Source organism: Periplaneta americana, chromosome 5 (genome assembly GCF_040183065.1).
Source record: "Periplaneta americana isolate PAMFEO1 chromosome 5, P.americana_PAMFEO1_priV1, whole genome shotgun sequence".
NCBI classification, from domain to species: Eukaryota; Metazoa; Arthropoda; class Insecta; order Blattodea; family Blattidae; genus Periplaneta; species Periplaneta americana.
In genome coordinates, this window is record NC_091121.1 from 174,251,741 (window position 1) to 174,276,266 (window position 24,526).

The 24,526-nt window shown below is 36.5% G+C and overlaps 1 protein-coding gene across 5 annotated transcripts in view; it reads right to left on the minus strand.

Moving 5' to 3' along the window:
* Positions 1–24,526, minus strand: part of LOC138700295 (pancreatic lipase-related protein 2-like) — a 97,336-nt gene that overhangs the window by 15,144 nt on the left and 57,666 nt on the right. For all 5 annotated transcript variants that reach the window (XM_069826811.1, XM_069826807.1, XM_069826809.1 and 2 more), the window contains exons 4-5: positions 15,812–15,957; positions 6,339–6,590 (exon numbers count right to left, since the gene is read on the minus strand). In XM_069826811.1, the coding sequence (XP_069682912.1) occupies positions 6,339–6,590; positions 15,812–15,957 (398 nt within the window). The remainder of the gene's footprint in view (positions 1–6,338; positions 6,591–15,811; positions 15,958–24,526) is intronic.

Sequence of the window (24,526 nt, forward strand, 5' to 3'; positions counted from 1 at the left end):
AGCTTGTATTCTATTACACTTTCTTACGCATGGCATTTTATGTTACGTATAAACCGCGAAGGTTTTAGTAAAGAAATACTGTCTGCATCTGCTTTAGAACAGCTAAAGGTAAAAATGAGATATCAACAAGGTGAGACTGATATCAAATATCATTAGCATGTTGTGCGTGCGAGTTACAGAATTGCACGACATATAATCGACCAGCTAAGAACATTTATGGATAAATTTGAAATGTGGTAGCATCACGTAGAACATAGACAACTTCACTTTCTTTGACTATAAACTATCTTGAAGAGTGATAAGAATATCTTCTTATCAAATATAAGACCCTACTTCAAGACCTACAGCAGAATTCACTGCTAAGTTTGGAGAAACAGTGACAATTAACAAGGAATCGAAATTTTTCTGAAATCTTATTGGCTTACACTGATAGAAAATCCTGGAAATTTATAGCTTGAATTAATAAATCTACAGAACAGCACGCCACTCAGATTCCAGCAAAATGAGGAATCGAACTGTTCGTAATGTTGCCTAGTCAGAATTTCCAAATGTACTCTTTCCTTCCATTTATACTGTATGTGCTTGAGGTAGAGTTTAATACAAGAAATAAGTTAAGTGTAAAGGCTGGTTCATAATAAACCGGGAATGGGAACGACAACGAGAACGAGAACGGAAATAATGTTAAAATAAATGTATTTAAACGTGAGCATTCACAATAGTTAATTGTGAATACTCACATTTAAATACATTTATTTTAACAATATTTCCGTTCTCGTTCTCGTCGTTTCCATTCCCGGTTTATTGTGAACCAGCCTTAAAAGCTCTCAATGTACAGGAAGAGCTCAGAAGTAAGCTTATTTCATTTGCCTTGACATGTAAAAAATACTTCCTTGAATTTGTTATTGATTGCGAATACAGACTATCACTTTTCTGAGAACAGAGGAATACTCTTTAATATATAAAGACTTGTAAATTCTAGCGTTCTACGTTTCAAATAAGACATACAATGAGAAATACTAACAAATAGTGTAATAATAAATAAGTGTTGCAGCTATATTTGTTGTATCTTGAAAGGTTGTATTCATTTTGTGTTTCCAGTACTAAACTAGTTACAAAGCTAGAAAATAATATAATTTTGTTATGTGTTCAGGTATAGTCTGTCTAAAATTACTATAATTATTGTACTATGCGTCATTCTGAAATTCAAATCATGGAATAGATATCACGACCACCTGCATGAGCCGCCAGAGCGCACCGTGGCAGTGAACTGCTTTTGCAGAGAAACTACAAACAACTTGTAACTGCTGCGGCTGGCTCCGTCTGCCTTTCTCTCTTTCAAGGTTTTTAGCACTTTGGGAGCACGAGTTGCCCATCCATGAATGTAGACATGTGAATTACTGCATGTTTAACATTATACAACTCATGTTTACGTAATTTTCACCCATCTCAATGTTTATAAATGTTAACTTTGTTCATATGTATGTGTGATAAAGAAGTCCTTAAGGCAGTAGTCGTCAGCACTCGCTGAAATGGGTGTCGGGTAAGGAGTGTATCGGAAAAAGCACCGTGGTGCAAGGGAGAGTGAGAATGCAGCCGTAGCTGATGCGGGTGATCAGAAACTGACGAGGACACTATTTGCCGAAACTTTAGAATTCATCATGTCATAGCTCCTGTAAAGGCCCATTCACAATGAAAATTAAACATAACCGTAACATAAACACAGAAGTTTGCGGCCAAGTTACCAAATGGGACCATTCACAATGATACACATGAGTATTGATATAAACATTACCGTAAGACGTTAACATGGAAGTTTGCAAACTCCAAACTTCCATGCTTATGCTTACGTGATTTGCAAACAGAACACAATCGTGGAGCGCTGAAGTATACGACAGAATATGAGGAATTGGCGTCGTTGTTATGTTTCCATGGTTACCAAGTATGTTTGCTGTTATGTTTATGTTCCCATCGTGAATGATGGTATGATTTGTTGATTTTACCGTAACTTTTTCATTCTTAAGTTAACGCTTGTGTTATGTTTAATTTTCATTGTGAATGAGCCTTAACAGTCAATCAATCGCGCTGTAATTTTTGGTATTCGTAGATAAATGTCTAAGGAAAGCACAGAAAAAATTTCGAAAACAAAATATTTTTTGGAAAGTGAGAGCTGTTCAAAATTTACATCGACACCGTCAAAATTTAGTAAGCGGCAAACTTTTTTATTTTTCACTTTGGAGGGGGGTCAAAGCGAGAGAAATGTTTAGAATGAATGAAAATTAGTTTTAAAAATGGTTGATATTCAAAATATTTATTAGTTTCCATCTTACGGCTAGTTAAACAAAGGAATATTTTTCTGGCGGACTTCTGTATACATAGTGACTAAAATTTTGTCTGTTAAAACTATGTATTCTCATAGAAAACATCGCAGTGATTTCAAATTTGTTTTCAAAATGTTTCCATCGCTTAAAGTTTTCGAGTAAAATGTGACTTTTGCAATTTAACAAACATAATTCTATTACATAAATAATATTTATGCTAATTAAATACTAGTATGACTTTGAAATTGAGAAAAATGAAAAATTATCATGGAAGTTTTTATATTTATTATTGGTATTACTGTCACTATAATAATAATAATAATAATAATAATAATAATAATAATAATAATAATAATAATAATAATAATATAATAAATTATAATAATATATATTATTACATTTACTTACTTACTTACTTACAAATGGCTTTTAAGGAACCCGAAGGTTCATTGCCGCCCTCACATAAGCCCGCCAGCGGTCCCTATCCTGTGCAAGATTAATCCAGTCTCTATCATCATATCCCACCTCCCTCAAATCCATTTTGCTATTATCCTCCCATCTACGTCTCGGCCTCCCTAAAGGTCTTTTTCCCTCCGGTCTCCCAACTAACACTCTATATGCATTTCTGGATTCGCCCATACGTGCTACATGCCCTGCCCATCTCAAACGTCTGGATTTAATGTTCCTAATTATGTCAGGTGAAGAATACAATGCGTGCAGTTCTGTGTTGTGTAACTTTCTCCATTCTCCTGTAACTTCATCCCGCTTAGCCCCAAATATTTTCCTAAGCACCTTATTCTCAAACACCCTGAACCTATGTTCCTCTCTCAGAGTGAGAGTCCAAGTTTCACAACCATACAGAGCAACCGGTAATATAACTGTTTTATAAATTCTAACTTTCAGATTTTTGGACAGCAGACTGGATGATAAGAGCTTCTCAACCGAATAATAACACGCATTTCCCATATTTATTCTGCGTTTGATTTCCTCCCGAGTGTCATTTATATTTGTTACTGTTGCTCCAAGATATTTGAATTTTTCCACCTCTTCGAAGGATAAATCTCCAATTTTTATATTTCCATTTCGTACAATATTCTGGTCACGAGACATAATCATATACTTTGTCTTTTCGGGATTTACTTCCAAACCGATCGCTCTACTTGCTTCAAGTAAAATTTCCGTGTTTTCCCTAATCGTTTGTGTATTTTCTCCTAACATATTCACGTCATCCGCATAGACAAGAAGCTGATGTAACCCGTTCAATTCCAAACCCTGCCTGTTATCCTGAACTTTCCTAATAGCATATTCAAGCGCGAAGTTAAAAAGTAAAGGTGATAGTGCATCTCCCTGCTTTAGCCCGCAGTGAATTGGAAAAGCATCAGATAGAAACTGACCTATACGGACTCTGCTGTATGTTTCACTGAGACACATTTTAATTAATCGAACTAGTTTCTTGGGAATACCAAATTCAATAAGAATATCATATAATACTTCCCTCTTAACCGAGTCATATGCCTTTTTGAAATCTATGAATAACTGATGTACTGTACCCTTATACTCCCATTTTTTCTCCATTATCTGTCGAATACAAAAAATCTGATCAATAGTCGATCTATTACGCCGAAAACCGCACTGATGATCCCCAATAATTTCATCTACGTACGGAGTTAATCTTCTCAAAAGAATATTGGACAAAATTTTGTACGACGTCAACAAAAGTGATATTCCTCGAAAGTTACCACAGTTGGTTTTGTCCCCCTTTTTAAAAATAGGCACAATTATGGACTCCTTCCATTGTTCTGGTACAATTTCCTTTTCCCAAATAGCAAGTACAAGTTTATAAATTTCGCTATATAATGCACTTCCACCCTCTTGTATTAATTCTGCTGGAATTTGATCGATACCTGGAGACTTGTACTTTTTCAGATTTTCTATCGCAATTTCGACTTCTGAAAGTGTGGGTTCGGGTATAAATGGCTCAGCAGTTTGTATTTCAATTTCGTCCCGATCATTTCTATTTGGCCTATGTACATTTAGTAGTTGCGCAAAATAGTTTTTCCATCTGTTTAGGATTGATGGAGAGTCTGCAAGCAAGTCACCATTCTCATCCTTGATCACGTTTACCCTTGGCTGATATCCGTTCTTAAATTCCTTTATACCCTTATATAAATCCCGAATGTTTTTATTCTTACTATTTGTTTCTACCTCATTCAGTTTTTCCTTCAAGTAACCTCTCTTTTTATTCCTAAGTGTACGACTTGCTTCCCGTCTTTCATTGAAATAATTATCTCTCTTCTCCTCAACTGGATCCTGTAAGAATTTCAATTTTGCCTGTTTCCTTCTTTCTACTACCATGCAACAATCTTCATCAAACCACGGTTTCTTTTTCTTAGTTTCATAATAACCTATGCTCTGCTCAGCTGCAATTTTGATACTATCTCTGATATTTTCCCACACGCTATTAACATCTAATTCTTTCTCAACTTCGTCGGAACTTTCTAAAGTGGCAAACCTATTCGAAATTTCGACCTGATAATTTTGCTCAGCTTCCTCGTCCTTTAATTTCAAAATATTGAATTTAGTAATATTAACTTGCTGCTCTACTCGCTTGGCTACTGATAATCTTTCTCTTAATTCTCCAATCACCAAATAATGGTCAGAATTACAGTCTGCACCCCTGAAAGTTCGAATATCTACTATACTAGTATGTCTCCGTTTATCTATCAAGATGTGATCTATTTGGTTGTGTGTCAATCCATCTGGAGAAGTCCAAGTATATTTATGTATATCCTTATGGGGGAATGTTGTACTTTTGACAATTAAATTTTTCGATGTGGCAAAGTTGACTAATCTAACTCCATTGTCACTACTAATTGCGTGTAGGCTCTCTTTTCCAATAGTTGGTCTAAAAATATCCTCCCGTCCTGCTTTAGCATTGAAATCCCCCAATAAAATTTTCATGTGATATCTAGGGAACTGATCAAAAGTATGTTCCAATTCCTCATAGAAGCTATTCTTTATATGGTCGTCTTTCTCTTCTGTAGGGGCGTGAGCATTTATAACTATGATGTCGCACCATCTACCCTTAAGTACTAAATATGATAACCTGTCACTGATAAATTCGACCTTTTTTACTGCTGATTTTATTCTTTTATGAACAAAGAATCCTGTTCCTAATTGGTGATTATTGTTTCCTTCCCCATAATACAACAAGTAATCTCCTATTTGTGATATGCCATTCCCATCTAACCTAACCTCTTGTACTCCTACGAAGTCTATTCTATATCTAGCTAGTTCTTTTGCTACTAATGTTACCCCTCCTGTTCTATAAAGACTAGTTACGTTCCAAGTGCCAAATCTCAAAACCTTATTTCTTTGATGTGGTCGTGCCAGAGAATCAGTCCTATTCCGAGGCTTATTATAGGGATACGTAACAAGCTGTTTTTTCGGATTATTATTATTATTATTATTATTATTATTATTATTATTATTATTATTATTATTATTATTATTATTATTATTATTATTATTATTTGGACTGAAGCTGTCTTGTTTTATTATCCTGCCCTAGCACAAGAGCGATTCCACTTCAAACCTATCAAGATTTCATATTGCTATCTCCAATTTTTTTTTTTTTGTTTTATTTTTCGGTGACTTTTAACTCTAAAATAAATTTGATACGTGTGTATTTTTTTTTCTAGAAACCTAATTTCTGTAGATATTAAATTACGAAATTTTCGAAAAAACTGCTTGTACCAATTCCTCGGGTCTAATTATCTCCAGTTATAATCATTCATATTATTTAGTCTTGGGCTCAGATGAGATAATGAGATATTATAAATATCAGAAGTGTCCAAATTGCCGAGCGTGTACAAGAACGTTATCATCATCATCATCATCATCAATCATCATCATCATCATCATCATCATCATCATCATCATGTTGTTTCTCGTGCATTATGATCAGTACAAGAAGTTTTACTGATTTCAAAGATTGGTCTACAGGAATTTTTAACTTACCTGTGATTCTACTTAGTTTTCCCCATTTCATGTAGTTGGCTATTTGCCCGGCAATTGGGGCACCCAGGCTGAATCCGATAACGTGAATATCTTGTAGAGAGACACCCAAAGAATTCACGAGGAATCCGATAAATTGTGCTGTACAGTTAGCAATTACTGGCATGTTTTTCATGGCATTCAAGTAACAGTCTTTCTTCACGAGTTCTTCAAACTCAGCTGCTATCACGTTGTAGTTTCCGGCAGCTAGATACTCTACAAGATAAGCAACATAATTATTATATTTCCAGTGGTATGTAGTATTCAGTACAAAATACAATGCTAATAATAATAATAATAATAATAATAATAATAATAATAATAATAATAATTATAATAATAATAATAATAGTAATAATAATAATAATAATTTTAGTAGGTTATTTTACGACGTTTTATCAACAGCTTAGGTTATTTAGCGTCTGAATGAGATGTAATAATAATAATAATAATAATAATAATAATAATAATAAAGATTTATTTTAGCTGATAGAGTTAAGGCCGTAAGGCCTTCTCTTCCACTCAACCAGCAAAAAGTATACATACTGTACATATGTATCAACTTACAAAGAATTCAACAATTTGATTTAGATAAGAGCTACATGTATACAAGAGTTATTTACGAATTAAACAACAAAATACTATGAACTATTAATTAAACACTGAAATACAAACTATGTAGCAGAATTAAGCTAAAATTCATAGAATGTTAATATATTTCAAGTAATGTTAGATAATAGAAAGAGATTATTATGAGACAATTTTGAAAATGCAGCACTATCAGGATGCATGTCTAAAGAAAGAAGTAACAATGTAGACAGTGATAGTTTAAGTCAGTATGATTGGAGTGAAATGTTAAGAAGGTTATCTTTTAAGCTGTTTTTAAAAGTGTTTATTGTCTTGCAGCCCCTAATACTTTGTGACAGGGAATTACATTGTCGCGAGGTGGATACTGTAAAAGATGATGAATAACGAGATGTTCTATGAAGAGGTATACTTAACGCGCCACAGATAAGTGATCTGGTATTTACGTCGTGGCTAGAGTATAGATAAGAGAAACGAGACGAAAGGTAATTTGGTGTTGAAGTGTGCAGATTTCGAAACAGCAATGACAAGGAGTGTAAAGTTCTACGTTCTTTAAGTCGGAGCCACGAAAGACTTGCGAAGGACGGTGATATGTGTTCGTATCGTCGGATGTTGCATACGTATCTGACGCACATATTCTGAATTCGCTGTAACTTGACTGACAGTTCAGAACTTAGGTCACTTAACAAAACGTCACAGTAATCGAAATGCGTTATTACTAGGGTTTGTACTAGGGTACTAGGGTTTGTACTAGGTCATAATGCCGGTGAAATGAGTCCGGGGTCCAACACCGAAAGTTACCCAGCATTTGCTCATATTTGGTTGAGGGAAAACCCCGGAAAAAACCTCAACCAGGTAACTTGCCCCGACCGGGAATCGAACCTGGGCCACCTGGTTTCGCGGCCAGACGCGGTAACCGTTACTCCACAGGTGTGGACAATAATAATAATAATAATAATAATAATAATAATAATAATAATAATCGTTATCATCAACGTCCAAAACATTTATTAGGTACTGTTCCACAAAAATATGATCTAATACAGCGGTCGTTAGCGCAGAGCACCCTAGGGCTAGCGTCTGTTACCCGCGGAGAACACAGTGCACCATGGTGTACTAGTAGCTGCTAGCGGGTATGCTCTCTATCTCTTCCTGCTGCACTACGGAGCACATGGGACGGCTCCGCTTACTCTTTGCACATTTCAGCGAGTCCTGACAACCACTGGTATAATACAGGGACATCATTTTATTTTTACTAACATTTTTAATATTAACCTGGCTATACCTTTAGAGAACCGGAAAACCCGTTCGCTACCCCCTTCCACAACTGGAGTTCGATGATACTGGCGTAAAACACAAACAAATCACTTTACTAGGTATAGGAGGGAAGAAAAGTACTTCATCCATTTACGTAAACTAGGAAATATCGCGATTTTGAGTTCGATAATTTTCATTAGGATTTTTATTTACTCAAAATGCAGTACTGTATTAAGAATAAGTGCTTTTACTCACGAACTGAGCTATCCATGCGAACGTATTCATTATGCACTGTATATTATACGGTCTACAGCACATTAGCGTACAATATAGAGAATAATGAAGTTTAATTGAGAAATAATCATAATATGGATATTTAAACACATTTTTGAAGATGGTAGCCATTATTTCGATAGCCTACAGGCTTCACTTCTTTTGTGCATATTATCGCACTATAGACTATTGCATCTAATTCCAATTACCAGTTTCGTCCTTCGTACTAGTAACTTATGTCGAAATAATTCTGTACCTACTCTATAAAAGAGTACCTTATGTAATGTAAATTCAATCTTCTCTTCTGCCCGACTCGCATAGATAAAATTACTCAGACATGTTATCTACTGTCCGTCCAAGTGGTTATTCCGCAGGATCGTAGAAAGCAGGGAAATCACGTGACAGTTAATTACTTAACGAGGCCCTTTAATTTAAGTTATTTTAAACAGTTGTGTAATATTACGTAAACGTCCAATTCCTAACAGAAATTATTGTTTTCGGAAAAGAGCTAAGACAGCCCTGCTTTTACAAGCAGGTGGGGGAAGTCGGGATGCGACGTAGGCAAACGGACAGTACCTGTGCGAAAATATGATTCAGTATTAAAAGTTCTTTCGTCACTGGAAAACGGGAACATATTTCTGGAACGTACTATACTCAGTAACTCAGTGCTGTTTACTATAAGCGGCCTTGATTCTCTCTGGAACACAGTTGAAACTTCATTAGTAGAAGAGGTGGGAGTAAAGTACATTAAAAAACTCAGGTACAATAAAAATTGATGTAAAAATAAAATGATGTCCCTGTACTTTTAATGTATGAGGGACAGTCAAATGAAAATGGGTCACATGCTAAAAACTACAAGAGAACCAATGAAACGGCGATTTTCAGATTCGTGTCTTTTCGGGTGTTGTCGGGTATTTTAATTGTTACATGCAACAATCTATTCTTCATTAGTTAACATTTGTTTATAATGGATCGTTGGACGAGTGAACAACGTGCTTTTGCTATTAAGCATATTACAAAAAGAGTGATAGTTTCATTGCTGCACAATGACTGTTTTGACGTCATTACAATATCCATCGCATTGATCCGATACCATCAGCCCATGCAATAAAATCTGGATTCAGAACTTTAATATAACTGGTTCTGCGTTAAAGAAGAAGTCTCCAGTGATCTGTACGTAACCCGGAAAACATCAACTTCCTGAGAGTTGCTATGATCCATAGTCCTAAACGTTCTTCCCGTCGTCATGCAATTTTACTTGGCTTGTCAAACACCAGTATACGAACAGTCTTCATAAGGACTTACACATGGATCCATACTTACACTTGGATCCATACAAAATTGAAGTAGTGCAGACATTAAAAATGCTGATAAAGTAAATCACATTACTTTTTTCCACAATTTTTGGATCAAAATGTTAACGAAAACATTGTCCACAAGTCCGCCGAGCTGGCTCTGTGGTAGCGTGTCTGCCTATAGATTTTTTTAGTAGGTTATTTTACGACGCTTTATCAACAGCTTAGGTTATTTAGCGTCTGAATGAGATGAAGGTGATAATGCCGGTGAAATGAGCCCGGGGTCGAGCACCGAAAGTTACCCAGCATTTGCTCATCTTGGGTTGAGGGAAAACCCCGGAAAAAACCTCAACCAGGTAACTTACCCCGACCGGGAATCGAACCCGGGCCACCTGGTTTCGCGGCCAGACGCGCTGATCGTTACTCCACAGGTGTGGACCTGCCTATATACTAACCAGCCCGTGTTCGATTCTCGGCTGGGTCAGAAATTTTCTTGCAAAATTTCTACGTCGGGACTAGGAGAGATGGTGGTGCACAACTTCTAATCAATAAATTCTGCATCAATCTGCCTGGGTTAAATCCCAAATCTCTCCGTAGTTCATGTGAAGGGAAAGCATATGTCACTGTTGATAGTGATTCGTCCGTCGGATGGGGACGTTAAGCCTGGCGGCCCCATTGGTGCTATTCGGCAGGAGTAGGCTACGTGCCGGCACCGGGTTTCCCCTTCTCCCGTCCTCACCTTCATCATCATGATTCTCACCCATTCTCTACACTACACTTACACAAACATTTAACATACACTCATCCCAATACACTACATCACTCTTCACAGATACACATCACGCATAACGTGGCCCGCCGTAGTGGTGTGCAATTTGAAACTGGGTCACACTTCTGCCTTCTATGCGCAACCCGGATCACGCAAGTGAAGTGGGTAGGCATTAGACACAGACACATATTGCACACAATGTACTGATGAGTGATGAAGTTCATTTTCATCTCTCTGGATACGTCAATAAACAAAACTTTCGATACTTTTCACCAACTAACCGTTATGAAATGCATGAGGAACCATCACACAGTGTCAAAGTCACAGTTTGGAGTCATCGGTCCTTATTTCTTTGAGGACGATAATGGGACATCTGTTACTGTAACATCATAGCGATATGTCCGAATGATTCAAGAATTTTTGTCTCCAAAAATTGCCAATAATCCTCCCATTAATAGAAACATGTGGTTTCAACAGGATGTGCGACCAGTCACATGGCTAGACTTGGACTTGCACAACGAAATGGATCCCACCTGCAGGATGTATTGTTCAGAAAATCAGAATTTCCTTAGGTATAGGTAAATGCTATTGTATATAATTTAAATGTAAAGTGAAAGTTTCATTTCAAAGTAATCAGTGCAACAATTCTTAAAATTTTAAAATCGCCCCTTTCATTCGCTCACTTTGTATAACAGAACATTTATTACCTCAAAAGTAATCTCCAAAATTGTTTATACAAGGACATCATTTTATTTTTACTAACATTTTTATTATTAACTTGCCTATACCTCTAGATCAACGCCGTTTGCTACTCCCTTCCGCGACTGGAGTTCGATGATACTGACTTAATATACAAGCAAATCACTTTACTAGGTATAGGAGGGAAGAAAAGTAGTTTATCCATTTACGTAAACTAGGAAATATTACGCTTTTGAGTTTGATCATTTTCATTAGGTTTTTCTTTAATCAAAATACAGTACAGTATTAACAATGAGTGTTTTTACTCACGAACTGAACTGTACATGTGGACGTATTCATTATGCAGTGTATATTATACTGTCTACAACACATTAGCGTACAGTATGAAGAATGAAGTTAAATTGAAAAATAATCATAATATGAATATTCAAACACATGTTTTTAAAATGGTGGTCGTATATTTCGATACAGGCTTCAGTTCTAATGTGCATATTATCGTACTATAGACTATTGTACCTAATTCCAATTACCTGTTTCGTCCTTCGCACCAGTAACCCTTGTTGAAATAATTCTGTACCTACTCTATAAAAGAGTACCTTACGTACTGTAAATTCAACTTCACTTCTGCCCGATCCGAAAAGATAAAATTACTCAAATATACTATCTACTGTCCGTCCAAGTGGTTATGTCGTAGGGTCGTAGAAAGGGAGTAAATCACGTGACAGTTAATTACTTAACGAGGCCCTTTTAATTAAGTTATTTTAAACATTTGTATAATACGTATATAATAATGTAGACGTCCAATTCCTAAATAGAAATTAATGTTCTCAGAAAAGAGCTAACACAGCCCAGCCACTAGTTGGCGAATAAAATCTGGTGGGGGAAACCGGGATACGACGTAGGCAAATGGATGACAGTACCTGTGCGAAAATGATTCGATATTGAAAGCTCTTTCGTCACTGGAAAACGCGAACATATTTTTGGAACGTACTGTTTACTATGACCGTAAGGCTACTATGACTGTATATGCGGTCTTGGATCTATGTGGAGGAAGGTTGAACTTCATTAGTAGAAGGGTTGGGAGTGAAGTACATTAGAAAACTCAGGTACAATAAAAATTGAAGTGAAAATAAAATGATGTCCCTGAACATTTATCCCACTGCGAGACAAGACAATCAATTCCATTCTTGAAAAAGCTTGTGGGCTGTCTGCCGAACCAGTTCTTTACCCAATCACACACGTTTTCATCCGATGTAAAACGAGTCCACAAATGTCTTTCTTCAACTATCCAAAAATGTGAAAATCTCATGGGAAGAGATCTGGGCTGTAAGGAGAGTGGTGTTGAAACATTTCCCAACCAAATCTCTGAATCGTATTCCTCACAGAGTTAACAAATTGTGGGCGGGTATTATCATGAAGAAGGATGACGCCTTCAATAGAATTCCAGCAGTTCTGTTTTTTTTTTTTGTTTCTCCGTGCAAATCATGGCGAGTAGATTTTTCGGTAATGCAGATGCTTCGCCACAATGATGTGTACGGAACCGTGACTTATTCTTGCCAAACGACGAAGTTCTTCCACAGTAATCCGTCGATTTCCCCGTATAAGAGCATCAAACACAGCAATAACAGCAGGAGTGATGGCACGATGAGCCTGTCCTGGACGAGCATCGTCTTGCAGTGACACCCGTTCCTCTCGGAATCTCTTGTACCATTCCAATACAAGCAAACGTGACATGCTGTGTTCGCCGTAAACAGCAGATATTCGACGTTGAATTTCTGGTCCTCCTATTTCTTCAGCAGTCAAAAATCGCACTACATCTCGCTGTTCTTCTTTACCTGCCTTCATTAGTGATGTTAGACGAATTCACGTATCTCAGTGGCGGCTCCTGCGTATTTCTTAAGAGGAGGAAAGAAGGTAACAGGACGAAATGACACCTTCTTGAATGAAACATGCTACAAATTAGCCAACATGCATACATGTAAGACCAGGTAGTGTTGGGGTTGGTCTTCCCTTCTGTATAGCAATAATCTGTTCTTGTAAACTGAGTTTTCTAAATTTTCCAAAATATATAATGTTTTCACTTCCATTGATTGTTGAATAATTGCACAAATTAACAATTACAAGAAAGTTCTCCTTGAAGCATTTTTCGAGCACACTACAGCATCACACGCGTTGGAAGAGACTATAGCTACTAACACGTAATCGGAACCGCGGAAATGGGAATTGAAAATAATCTGAGGAAAGCGAGAACACTGCACCCAACCACGTGGTCTGTGTTGCCACATGTACATTTTAAAAGTTCAGTATCACATGCTTTTGAAGAATATCAGTTCTTGTAAAGTCATACTACCATTATTGTTCAAAGTTGCCAATGGCCAATTAATTTTTTGTGTAAAAATAATGAAGTTTGGAGTACTACCTTCAATTTCAAATATATTTGTACAAACTGACAACTTTGCTATTGCCCTGTCTAGTACACATGACTGGAAGTGAATTTCAGGGGCCAAAAAGATCTGCGATAAAAACGGAGAACTACTTCCTCTTTGTTTTATATAAACCCGACTTTAACTTTCAAATATCCTTGAAAGTTTCAAACCCTAAATAGTAGCTTAATATAAAGTGCAATGAATAATATATTTTATTTATAATTTAAAAAAAAGTTTATATGGTGTCTTTCATAGCGTTGCGTTAAAACTGTTTTTATTATGCTTCCTCCTAGATGTGTTATAGTCTGGTTGAATGCAAGATCGTTAGATAGCAGCGGTAGCGAGCTTGCTGGACGACCAGTCGGTTTCTATTTCCCGCCCATGCGCTGATTCAGAGGAGGATCTCCTCCCTCTCCGTTCACTTACTCGCTTTAAAACTCCGCTTCTTTCTCTGACCGCTAGTGCGCTGTTGTCTATGTGTGCTAACTGCAGTAAAGGAGGAATGGATTGACTTTCCTCCACACAAACAATCTCGCAACTTTCTTACTGTTTTCTAGCAGCACATGAGCGCGCATCGTTTAAAACTCGATCAACCGAGGTTTTCTTATAGCTGTGAACTTAAAAATTATCGAATGTTCCTTGAATTTGAAGGCACATATGTGAGGAGGACGTTCCTCCCTTCCCTCCCCCGAGGAACCGCCAATGACGTATCTGTAAACTCACTTCCAGCATAATAAACAAACGACTGGTGTGTAAACAGAGGCTGTAACTATGCTTTATCGAGTCGCCACCAGATGTGGCAATCAAATTCCAGTTGGTACCAACTTATCCACCGTGAGATATACGCATGGTGACCCGTTTTCATTTGACTGCCCCTCATACATTGAGGTGTAATTAATAGTTATTAGTAGAATTGTCTTCTGTTCTTTCGTGCACATTATCGCATTATAGGTGTTGTCCACACCTGTAGAGTAACGGTTAGAACGTCTGGCCGCGAAACCAGGTGGTCCGGGTTCGATTCCCGGTCGGGGCAAGTTACCTGGTTGAGGTTTTTTTCCGGGGTTTTTCCTCAACCCAATATGAGCAAATCCTGGGTAACTTTCGGTGTTGGACCCCGGGCTCATTTCACCGGCATTATCACCTTCATCTCATTCAGACGCTAAATAACCTAAGCTGTTGATAAAGCGTCGTAAAATAACCTACTAAAATAAAATTGACCGTTGTACCTAATTCCAGTTACCAGTTTCGTCCTTCGTACTAGTAACTAATGTTGAAATAATTCTGTATCTACTCTATAAAAGAGTACCTTCTTTATTGTAAATTCAATCTTCACTTCTCCCCGATCAGAAAAGATAAAATTACTCAAACATGCTATCTACTGTCCGTCCAAGTGGTTTTGTCGCAGGATCGTAGAAAGGGGGGAAATCACGTGACAGTTAATTACTTAACGAGGCCCTTTTATTCAAGTTATTTTAAACAGTTGTATAATATTACGTAGACGTCCAATTCCTAACAGAAAATAATTTTTTCAGAAAAGAGCTAAGACATCCCAGCCACTAGCCTTTACAGAGGGGCGAGCAGAAGCGGATGGGGGAAACCGGGTTGCGACGCAGGCAAACGGACGACAGTACCTGTGCTAGAATATGATTCAATATTGAAAGCTCTTTCGTCAATGGAAAACGCGAACATATTTCTGAAAAGTACTATACTCACTAACTCAGTACTGTTTACAATGGCCGTAAAGCTACTATGACTGTATATGCGGCCTTGGTTGGAGGACGGTTGAATTTCATTAGTAGAAGGGGCGGGAGTGAAGGACATTAAAAAACTCAGGTATAATAAAAATTAAACTAAAATTAAATTGCCTTCCCTCTACAATGGGATTTTACGCCAGTTTAGGGGTAAAAACTTTTTTCTGTCCTGAAAATAAAGTTTTATGAAGTCGAGCCCTTTTTCAAATATAGAATTCAGTTGCAGATTAAATCACATTTACAATCAGGAACAGTCTATTTTCTCACCAACAACTTATTTTTCTTCAGTCTTTTTTAACAACAGAACTTAATATTAATCTAGATTCAGTATATTGATAAGATTTCTTCCGTACTACAATGAACATTTCTTAAACTTATTTACCTGGTCCAATTATAATGTTAGGAAATGTTGTATGACTCGAGTTGTATCCATGTAACATTATTTTGATAGGCTTTCCAGTCATGAAAAGTGAACTGGTGATGTTATCAGGGTAATTCGGATTTAGAAGTCTCGGTTCCGGATGATCACTGCAACATTTGAGAAAGAGAATGGACGTAAAACCGGTGTCTTATTTCTGATGCAGTTTTTGTGGAGAGAAATATCTCATGACTAGACTTCGTTGAATTGCCACACGCAGCATGCAATCAGGTTGCCGATGTACGGTAGTATAGAGGAGGTGAGCGACTGCCCGGTCGCGTAGTATAAGCAGTTCATGTTAAGAGATGTGACCGGTCCAAATAGATAGAGCAGCTACAGCTAATGTATACCTATGTAAACACTTGTTTTTGCATTACTGTGGTTGGAATAGTCAAAGCTTAACATTTGTTCAGTGTAGACAAGAATTCAATCAAACATACTACAATGAGAGTGTTGCTGTTCCAAATAATTGTCCCTGGAATACCCTTACCCCCGCAGCCAGTCTTGACCCGTTGGGGAACGTGGTTGGATGCTGTTAATTATTATGCAGAACATTACAGCAAAATAATGGAGGTAATTGATGCGTTGAATAGGACAGACAGTTCCGCTGTTGCAGCTATAAAATCATTGCCTTCTGAACAGCTATTGGAAGATATTCTGTTCATTGATTCTAATTTTAAAATCGTGTCCAAAAGCATCATTCTGTTAGAATCGTCTAAACTACAACTCTCAGAAGCCCTTAATATAGTGGATAAAGTATCACAAACCGTTATCCAAAATAAAAATTCACTAATTTCAGAAAAAAGTGAAATGTGAGTTGAGAAACATTATTGCTAAACATTCTGCCTATTCACAACCTTCGTATTATAAATGATGTAATATCAGGTCACGACAAGACGTCTGAAGTTGGTGTACTAAAAAGTAGTAACTTTCCGTTCTTCAAATATGCACGTATTACATCGTGTGATGTTGAACGTACATTTCCCAATATAAAAACTGTTTAAGTGACCATCTGAGGAGATTACTTTGCAGCCGCTCAAAATGTACCTAAATGTTCACTGCAATACACATATTCAAGAATGATGTGAGTATCTTACATTAAATTTTAAGAGTTAATATATCTCACTATAAAATAATTGTGTATTTACATGTTTAGATATTTCCTACCTCAAAGATCATTCATTATATTTCTTCAACGCAGGATACAGGTTTTATTGTAACCGCAGTATACTGCTCAGTGTTTACATCAGAGGCATACTCAATCCTTTGCACGCTCCCTTCTCATACAGTCTATATTGCGTGCGCAGTAAACCTTGCGATTCTCGTGGCAATTGCACGAAGTCTACTCATGACGTTCTTCATTAAGCAAAGCAATGTAATAGAAGATACCTATTCAATTACAAGAATAAAAGTGATTATACGAGAGCTATTGATAAAGTAACTTCCGTTTATTTTTTACAAACTTGTGAATGACGTTACAGAATTGGGTTACAATACGTTTGAAAGTATACACTCTAATTTATTTTTCCACATAGTTTCCAGTCACATTGAAAACCAGCGTCGTAGGTTGGCTTCAGTCGCAGGCGGCCGAATTCTACGATTGCGGAATTTCAAAGCTCGTCAAACGCTACGACAAGTGTCTCAATGTGACTGGAAACTATGTGGAAAAATAAATTAGAGTGTATACTTTCAAACGTATTGTAACCCAATCCTGTAACGTCATTCACAGGTTTGTGAAAAATAAACAGAAGTTACTTTATGAATAGCTCTCGTAATTTTCTTTCAGGATAATTAAAAAATTAGATAATTCCAGGAAAGTCAACGACTTGTTTAGATATTAAGGGCAGTATTCATAGACATTCTTAGCGCGGGCTTTCGGTGGATGATCAGCGAACTAACGTTTTTCTTATTCATAAACCAGTATCAGCGATATGATATGATATTAATCCTGTTTAGCACGATCGTAGCCCGGTCTGGCGAAATGTCTATGAACAGGACTCTAAGACTTTAAATAATTCTACCCTACTACTCACGTGTTGTTATCCTCGAAGATCTAAGTCACTAATATTAACCGCCGAATCCGGGGTTCGCAGGTTGAAACCAGGTGGAGTGTGATATATTTTAAAAGGCAATGAATCTCTACCATGGTTTCCTTCGGAAGAGTAATGCAGGGCGGCCCATATACTAGATTGACTTCACGTAAAAGAAAGCTGTTCCTAATACAGGAACATCATTTTATTTTTACTAACATTTCTAATATTAACCTGGCTATACCTTTGAATTAACGGTTGAGAACCGGAAACACTGTTTTCTACCCCTTTCCACGACTGGAGTTCGACGTTACTGGTGTAAAATACAAACAAATCAATTTACTAGGTATAGGTGGAATGAAAAGTAGTTCATCCATTTCCGTAAAGTAGGGATTATCGCAATTTTGAGTTAGACTATTTCGTTTATATGACGTCATTCCATTTTCGACCAATGAAGTGTAACGAAATTTTGAATTCCAACCAATCACAGTCAGACTTTGCGATAATTTTTGCAGCTAGATTTATCCCTCTCAATTTATCGCATGGTCGTTCTTTTGCTTAGTCGTTCTCGCCAACTGTTTCCCCGTAAATTGATGATCATGAATACATTAAGATGCAACTACACGGTTAAATTTTTCTTTCAACTTTAAAGCAATGAATGCAAGATTGATATTTAATATTAATTAATATATTTACGCAGTGAAGACGACGTTCAAAACGGCGCATTATGTAGACACAAACCCTTCATGCATCTTAATTGAACGTACTTTTTAAACTTGATTCGTTTAATATTCTTCCCAGATTGCACGCATACGCGATTGGAATATTGAACTGTTTAGATGCAGCTTTAGTTCCGTTACAGACTATAGCGAGAATGTGTTTGTCGAGCTATAAAAAATGCTTTCGTGTAGCACTGATTGTAACGGTCGAAATAAGACACAGCTGACATTGGTCCTGCTTCAACAGGTAACATAACCTATAAGTAGCCTATCAAATTGGTATTTTGTGAATGAAATGAAACAATAATAGAAAGTCAGATGTTCAAATTTATGTAACATCATCGCATATCAAACCCAATGACCTTGCATAGTAATAATGTCTTTGATCAAACTGCCTTCCGTATGGCGTAATAAATTTCGTGTTTTAATTAGGCCTCTCTAGACAGAGATGGCTTCACTGTGTAGCAACACGTCTCGCTGTGAATACATAAGCATTGGTATATAGCTGTCCCCACTGTTACTGTTCAATTAAATTATGATTTCAGCAGATAATGGAAATTTGTTTATGTTATAATAATGAGGTAAAAGTGCAGTACATGTAATTAACATTGCTAAACCTGTATTTCGCAATTGGCATTACTGAATAATAACATCGAATTTCTTTATTGCAGTAATCGATATTCATCTACGAGTATTTCAACTTCTCAATGTCTGAATAGGTCAAGGATTCGTTAATATACAATTATTAACACTTTGTGATCGAATTTTAGGGATAAATTATTTGCATTTTTATTTTATTCACAAAATAGTCCTAATAAATGCCACTCGAGGTCTGAGATTTCCCAGACTATTACACTCTTACTACGTCATACTACTTTTGACCAATAAAACGGTACGAAAGGACGTATTTCAAACAATCATGGCTGCTTATCGCACAAATTTATCGCGTCCCTAGCATTTGTTTAATTTAATCGCGTCCCTAGCATTTGTTTCTTTGTTTGCCAACATTTGAAACTGCGCTGGTCTGGACGTAAAATATATATATATATATATATATATATATATATATATATATATATATATATATAAAATTACATACCACTCCAGTCGATGCACAGCAGTTTCAAATATGACTCGCATTGGCATTCAAGAACAAGAATTAATAAAAATCACTGATCATACCTATGCTTCTTCTGAAATCCGATTTACAAATAAATGAAGAGCATCATTCGGAAATCCTGAATAAGTTGAATACACCATGTAGGTCTAAATCAACGAGTTCCACTTCTATTACGCACACGTCCAATATAACATCAATTGAACCACCAACCACATTCAAATTTTAAATTTGTACATTCAATAATTATTCCTTTTAAAATTATTCATTCGGAAATCCTGAATAAGTTGAATACACCATGTTTGCCTAAATCAACGAGTTCCACTTCTATTACGCACACGTCCAATATAACATCAATTGAACCACCAACCACATTCAAATTTGAAAATTGTACATTCAATAATTATTCCTTTTAAAATTATTCATGTTTATTTTTTATGTCATCGTCGTTAATTAAAACTTTTCTAACACTTGTGTATATTAGTTAGGTTATGTTATAGCTTCTGCTATATGATATTAAGGATAGTCACGTATCAGAAATTGTTTAATATTAAGATTTATTGAAAATCATCTATCAAGTGACGTTGATTACTGGGATTCGGATAATTGAAGTGGAATGTTGCATTTTAATAAAAATGAAACTGAATCAACAAAGCCTTCTTGACTAGTAACATTGCCATCGTGTATACGTGTAGATCGAGAACTTCTCGACGAGAAGGCATTGATCACTACTGCCATCTAGCATGCATCTAGCGTAATATTTGTAATGTTGAGATGGTACAATAATACATTTGAAGACAGTTGTATTTTCGTAAGTCAACTAATATTTTATTGTATTGGAGTACTTCGTTACTTCTAATCTTTATATACTTTCTTCTAATCGTGTAATAGTCAATTAAATCCCACTCGAGTTTTGATTTTCTCTAGATAAATCAAAACGTCTAGTGAGATTACTGTTGATAAATATCGGAAAATCTCAGACCTCTCGTGACATTAGGCCTACTACAGATAATTTTCATTAGGTTTTTCTTTAATCAAAATACAGTACAGTATTAACAATAATTGTTTTTACTCACAAACTGAGCTACTCATTCGTACGTATTCATTATGCAGTGTATATTATACCGTCTACAGCATATTAGAGTACAATGTAGAGAATGAAGTTAAATTGAAACATAATCATAATATGGATATTTAAACACAATTTTAAAAATGGTAGCCGTTTATTTCGATACAGGCTTCAGTTCCCTCTTGCATATTATCGCATATATTAAAGTTTGTGCGTTGTTGCGCATTTATCAGTTTCTTTTTTCAGTGGTGGGGTAAACGATAACGTGGCGGCAACTGTTTCATGTTTGGCTTAACAGCAGGGAAGAATCATGGAATGAAGAAGTTTTTAATCATTGTGTGAGTGTTTTAGGCCTGAAAAATTTTTCACATGACATCGAACATCAGGTTAAAATTACATTGGACACATTTTTATCTGACATTAACAAAGGCACCGTGGTTCAGAACTCAAATCCAGTAGCTGGACGAAATTAATAACTTCTCTGCATTCTAACGGACTGTTAGGAAACTTTGTAGAGGCCTTACAGGTGGCACATATTTTTTGTTTACAAACTCCGATTACGTTTGCACAAGAAAAACTACCTCTTCATTCAGCGTATTCCGAATCGCACCGGACCGGTGGACAACAATGACGTCACGCTGCAGCGAAATAGGAACAAAACTGCTGGAAGGATCGATAGCTTTCATGGCGACTGTGTAAGTTGTTGTCTGTACTAAGTTAGCAAAATTTTGCGAAATTTCCGTATTGCCATCCCGTTCAAAGAAAAGAGAGCATAAACAATTTATTTCTTGAACCGGTAGTAATAACTGGTCTGTTGACATGTTCGCTCATAAGCCATTAACATATTGTTTTTACGTTGTGCTCATTACAAACAATACAGCAGAACACACCGCCATGACACAACAGTGCACGATGTTATTCGTCTGCTAATTCCCGTCCTATACAAGAACCAATCAGATTCACTGATGGCGGCTGATGGAGACTGCCACCACCTCTGCAAGTTGATGGCACCGGTGCGACATCGGTGGAGCATCAGTGTCGCCATCGGTGAAATTCGGAACACCGTGATGCCATCAGATTGCTCAGCGCTGAGATTCGGAATACGCTCATAGGCGAGTGCATTTAGACAGAATTAATAACGTCTCTCTTATCTAACAGATTTTTTATGAAACATTGCACACAATGCATCGTGGGGAAATGGAGGGGTCGACAAGACTGAGAGCATGATGACGTTTGGCATTTCTAATACTTTGCATTGTTCTGTTCCTAATTTTTTTTTATAGTTATAAAACTTTTCCTCAGATTTGCTGTGTCTATACTTCCTAAAGGAGGCGGTTACGTATGCTATCAGTCATGCATGGAGCAGGAAAATGAGTAGCATGTCTTTTCCTTAATGGTGCGTGTTTATCAAATGAATTGTATCACCATGTTATTAAAAGCGGCCAATTTTTCATCAACAGTGACTAATTTAAATATTGTATCCATGGCAGTTACATGGTGTCGGAAATTAATTGATCGTTGTCGACATGTTTTAGATCTCTGTAAGTAATGAATTTCACTGCAGCTTTCCTCGGACACTGAAGAGAATAGTCTGCGAATATTAACCCTCCGGCTGCCGCGGCGGCACACGATGTGCGCCATTCAGTGATTTTCGGATTGTATGTGGAGGGGATAAGTTCTTATTTCTTTCGCGTGCGCCTATTCCTCTATTCGAGTGTTCCCTTTGTATTAAAATATAATAATAATAATAATAATAATAATAATAATAATAGTAATAGTAATAGTGATAGTAATAGTAATAGTAATAGTAATAGTAATAGTAATAGTAATAGTAATAGTAATAGTAATAGTAATAGTAATAGTAATAGTAATAGTAATAATAATAATAATAATAGTAATGATGATGATAATAATAGTAATAAATTGTATAAGAACGCTCTTAAAAGTATTCAGTTAACATTATAGAAAATGCCGTTTTTAATGAAAAATTGTGTGGCGGACAGTGTACTCCGCGCGCCTGGCCGTGTTACCAGAAAAGACGCGACCGCCGAAGGATGAAGTAATGTGCAGAAATTTATTACATTTCTAAAAAAAAAAAAAATGAGAAGAACGTTCCGAGAACCCGTTATGTTTAAAAAATCTACGACGAAAAGAAATACCATCTCTTTAAGGAATGTGACAAAGCCTATACGTGAATGTTATGTTTAAATCAGCCGTGGCGAAAATGTGATCGTGCGCCGAGTCACTGTGTAACATGCAACGTGCATAGCACCTATGGAGGGAGGCGCACACCCGAAGGGGAAGTGAAGCAACTGTCTGACTTATTAACGGATTTTCATTTTCCTTACGTCAAACACTTAAATACAATTTTATGCAGTATAAGGTTACAAACTAATGTTTAGTACGTGTAACGAAGAAAGAATTGAACAAAAAAAACATAGGGCACAATATCACAACCTAAAATTAACTGTCTTCAGAATGTCTCTGCAACAGAGTTTCAAAATCAGGAATTATGTCACTTACTGCCAGTCGTAGTTGATCACGAAGGTATTTCTCTGTCAGTCGTGTTCTAAATTTGGTTTTTACTATTTTAATTGTTGAAAATATTTTTTCACAAATGTAAGTTGTACCGAACATGGCTTCAACAGTGCAAGTGAAAGAACGAAGCTTCGGATATTTAATTTTTGGCAAAGATTTGAAAAGTTTAACATTTGTTAAGTCCTTACATATAACTTCCATTTACGTCACATTGTAAATCTGTGAGCTAAATTGAAGATCTAACCGCATTATTCGTACATCTGCTGAAAAAGGATCGACGTACAGAAATAATAATAATAATAATAATAATAATAATAATAATAATAATAATAATATAATAAAACTTAATCTTTCAATGTTTCATGATAACATGTAGTAAAATGCCGTTTTATGTTATACAACCGTTTTCCTCGTAATACTTGTGAACAAATCACACATTTAATGTTATCATTATGGCAGAAAGAAAATGCGTCCTCCTAATTTAAACTTTTGTTTTTGTAGATGCACATGGTTTCGAGAGAGACATTGCGACGATACGCCACTCGCAGGTCAGAAACAAATACAAATGGAACGGGGTTTGACTCCAGTGAGTGAGAGGGTGGGGGTTTGGGGAGGTAGAAAGCAAGAGAAATGCATAGCTATCATTGCGAGCTCAATGTGCTCGCGAGTCACATTTTCGCCACGGCTGGTTTAAATGAAACATAAATATCTCACTTTGGAATGATAGGCAATGCTATTAACTAAACTTTTGAGCACCAAGGTGTTTCCTAGACTCAAGTTTCATCAACTAGGTGTTCCGTTATCAGGAAACGAAGTTTCAAACAAGTCTTCCTCCAAGGGCGAAAATTTTTGGATATCTACATTGTGATTCCCTGAGAAATTTAATCTCTTGTAACGTTATGAATCTCGACTCGTCCTGTAGCGTGGCAACGTTAGTCATTTATTTATTTATTTTGTTGTTCCACGTATTTATACAGGACAATTACAAATGATTCATCAGGTTTTAAGCGGCTGCATAAAGAAAAATATAACAGAATAATGTATGATACATAAAGATAAATTGAAACTGTCCAAGTTTCGGACACACCTTCACAATTGTTCGATCCGACTTTCTCTTTTACACGACACACATCGATGTGATATCACAAGCGCAGTAGCATATCCCTGATAATGGTCGTAAATGCATCTGTAATACGATCCTTGAGC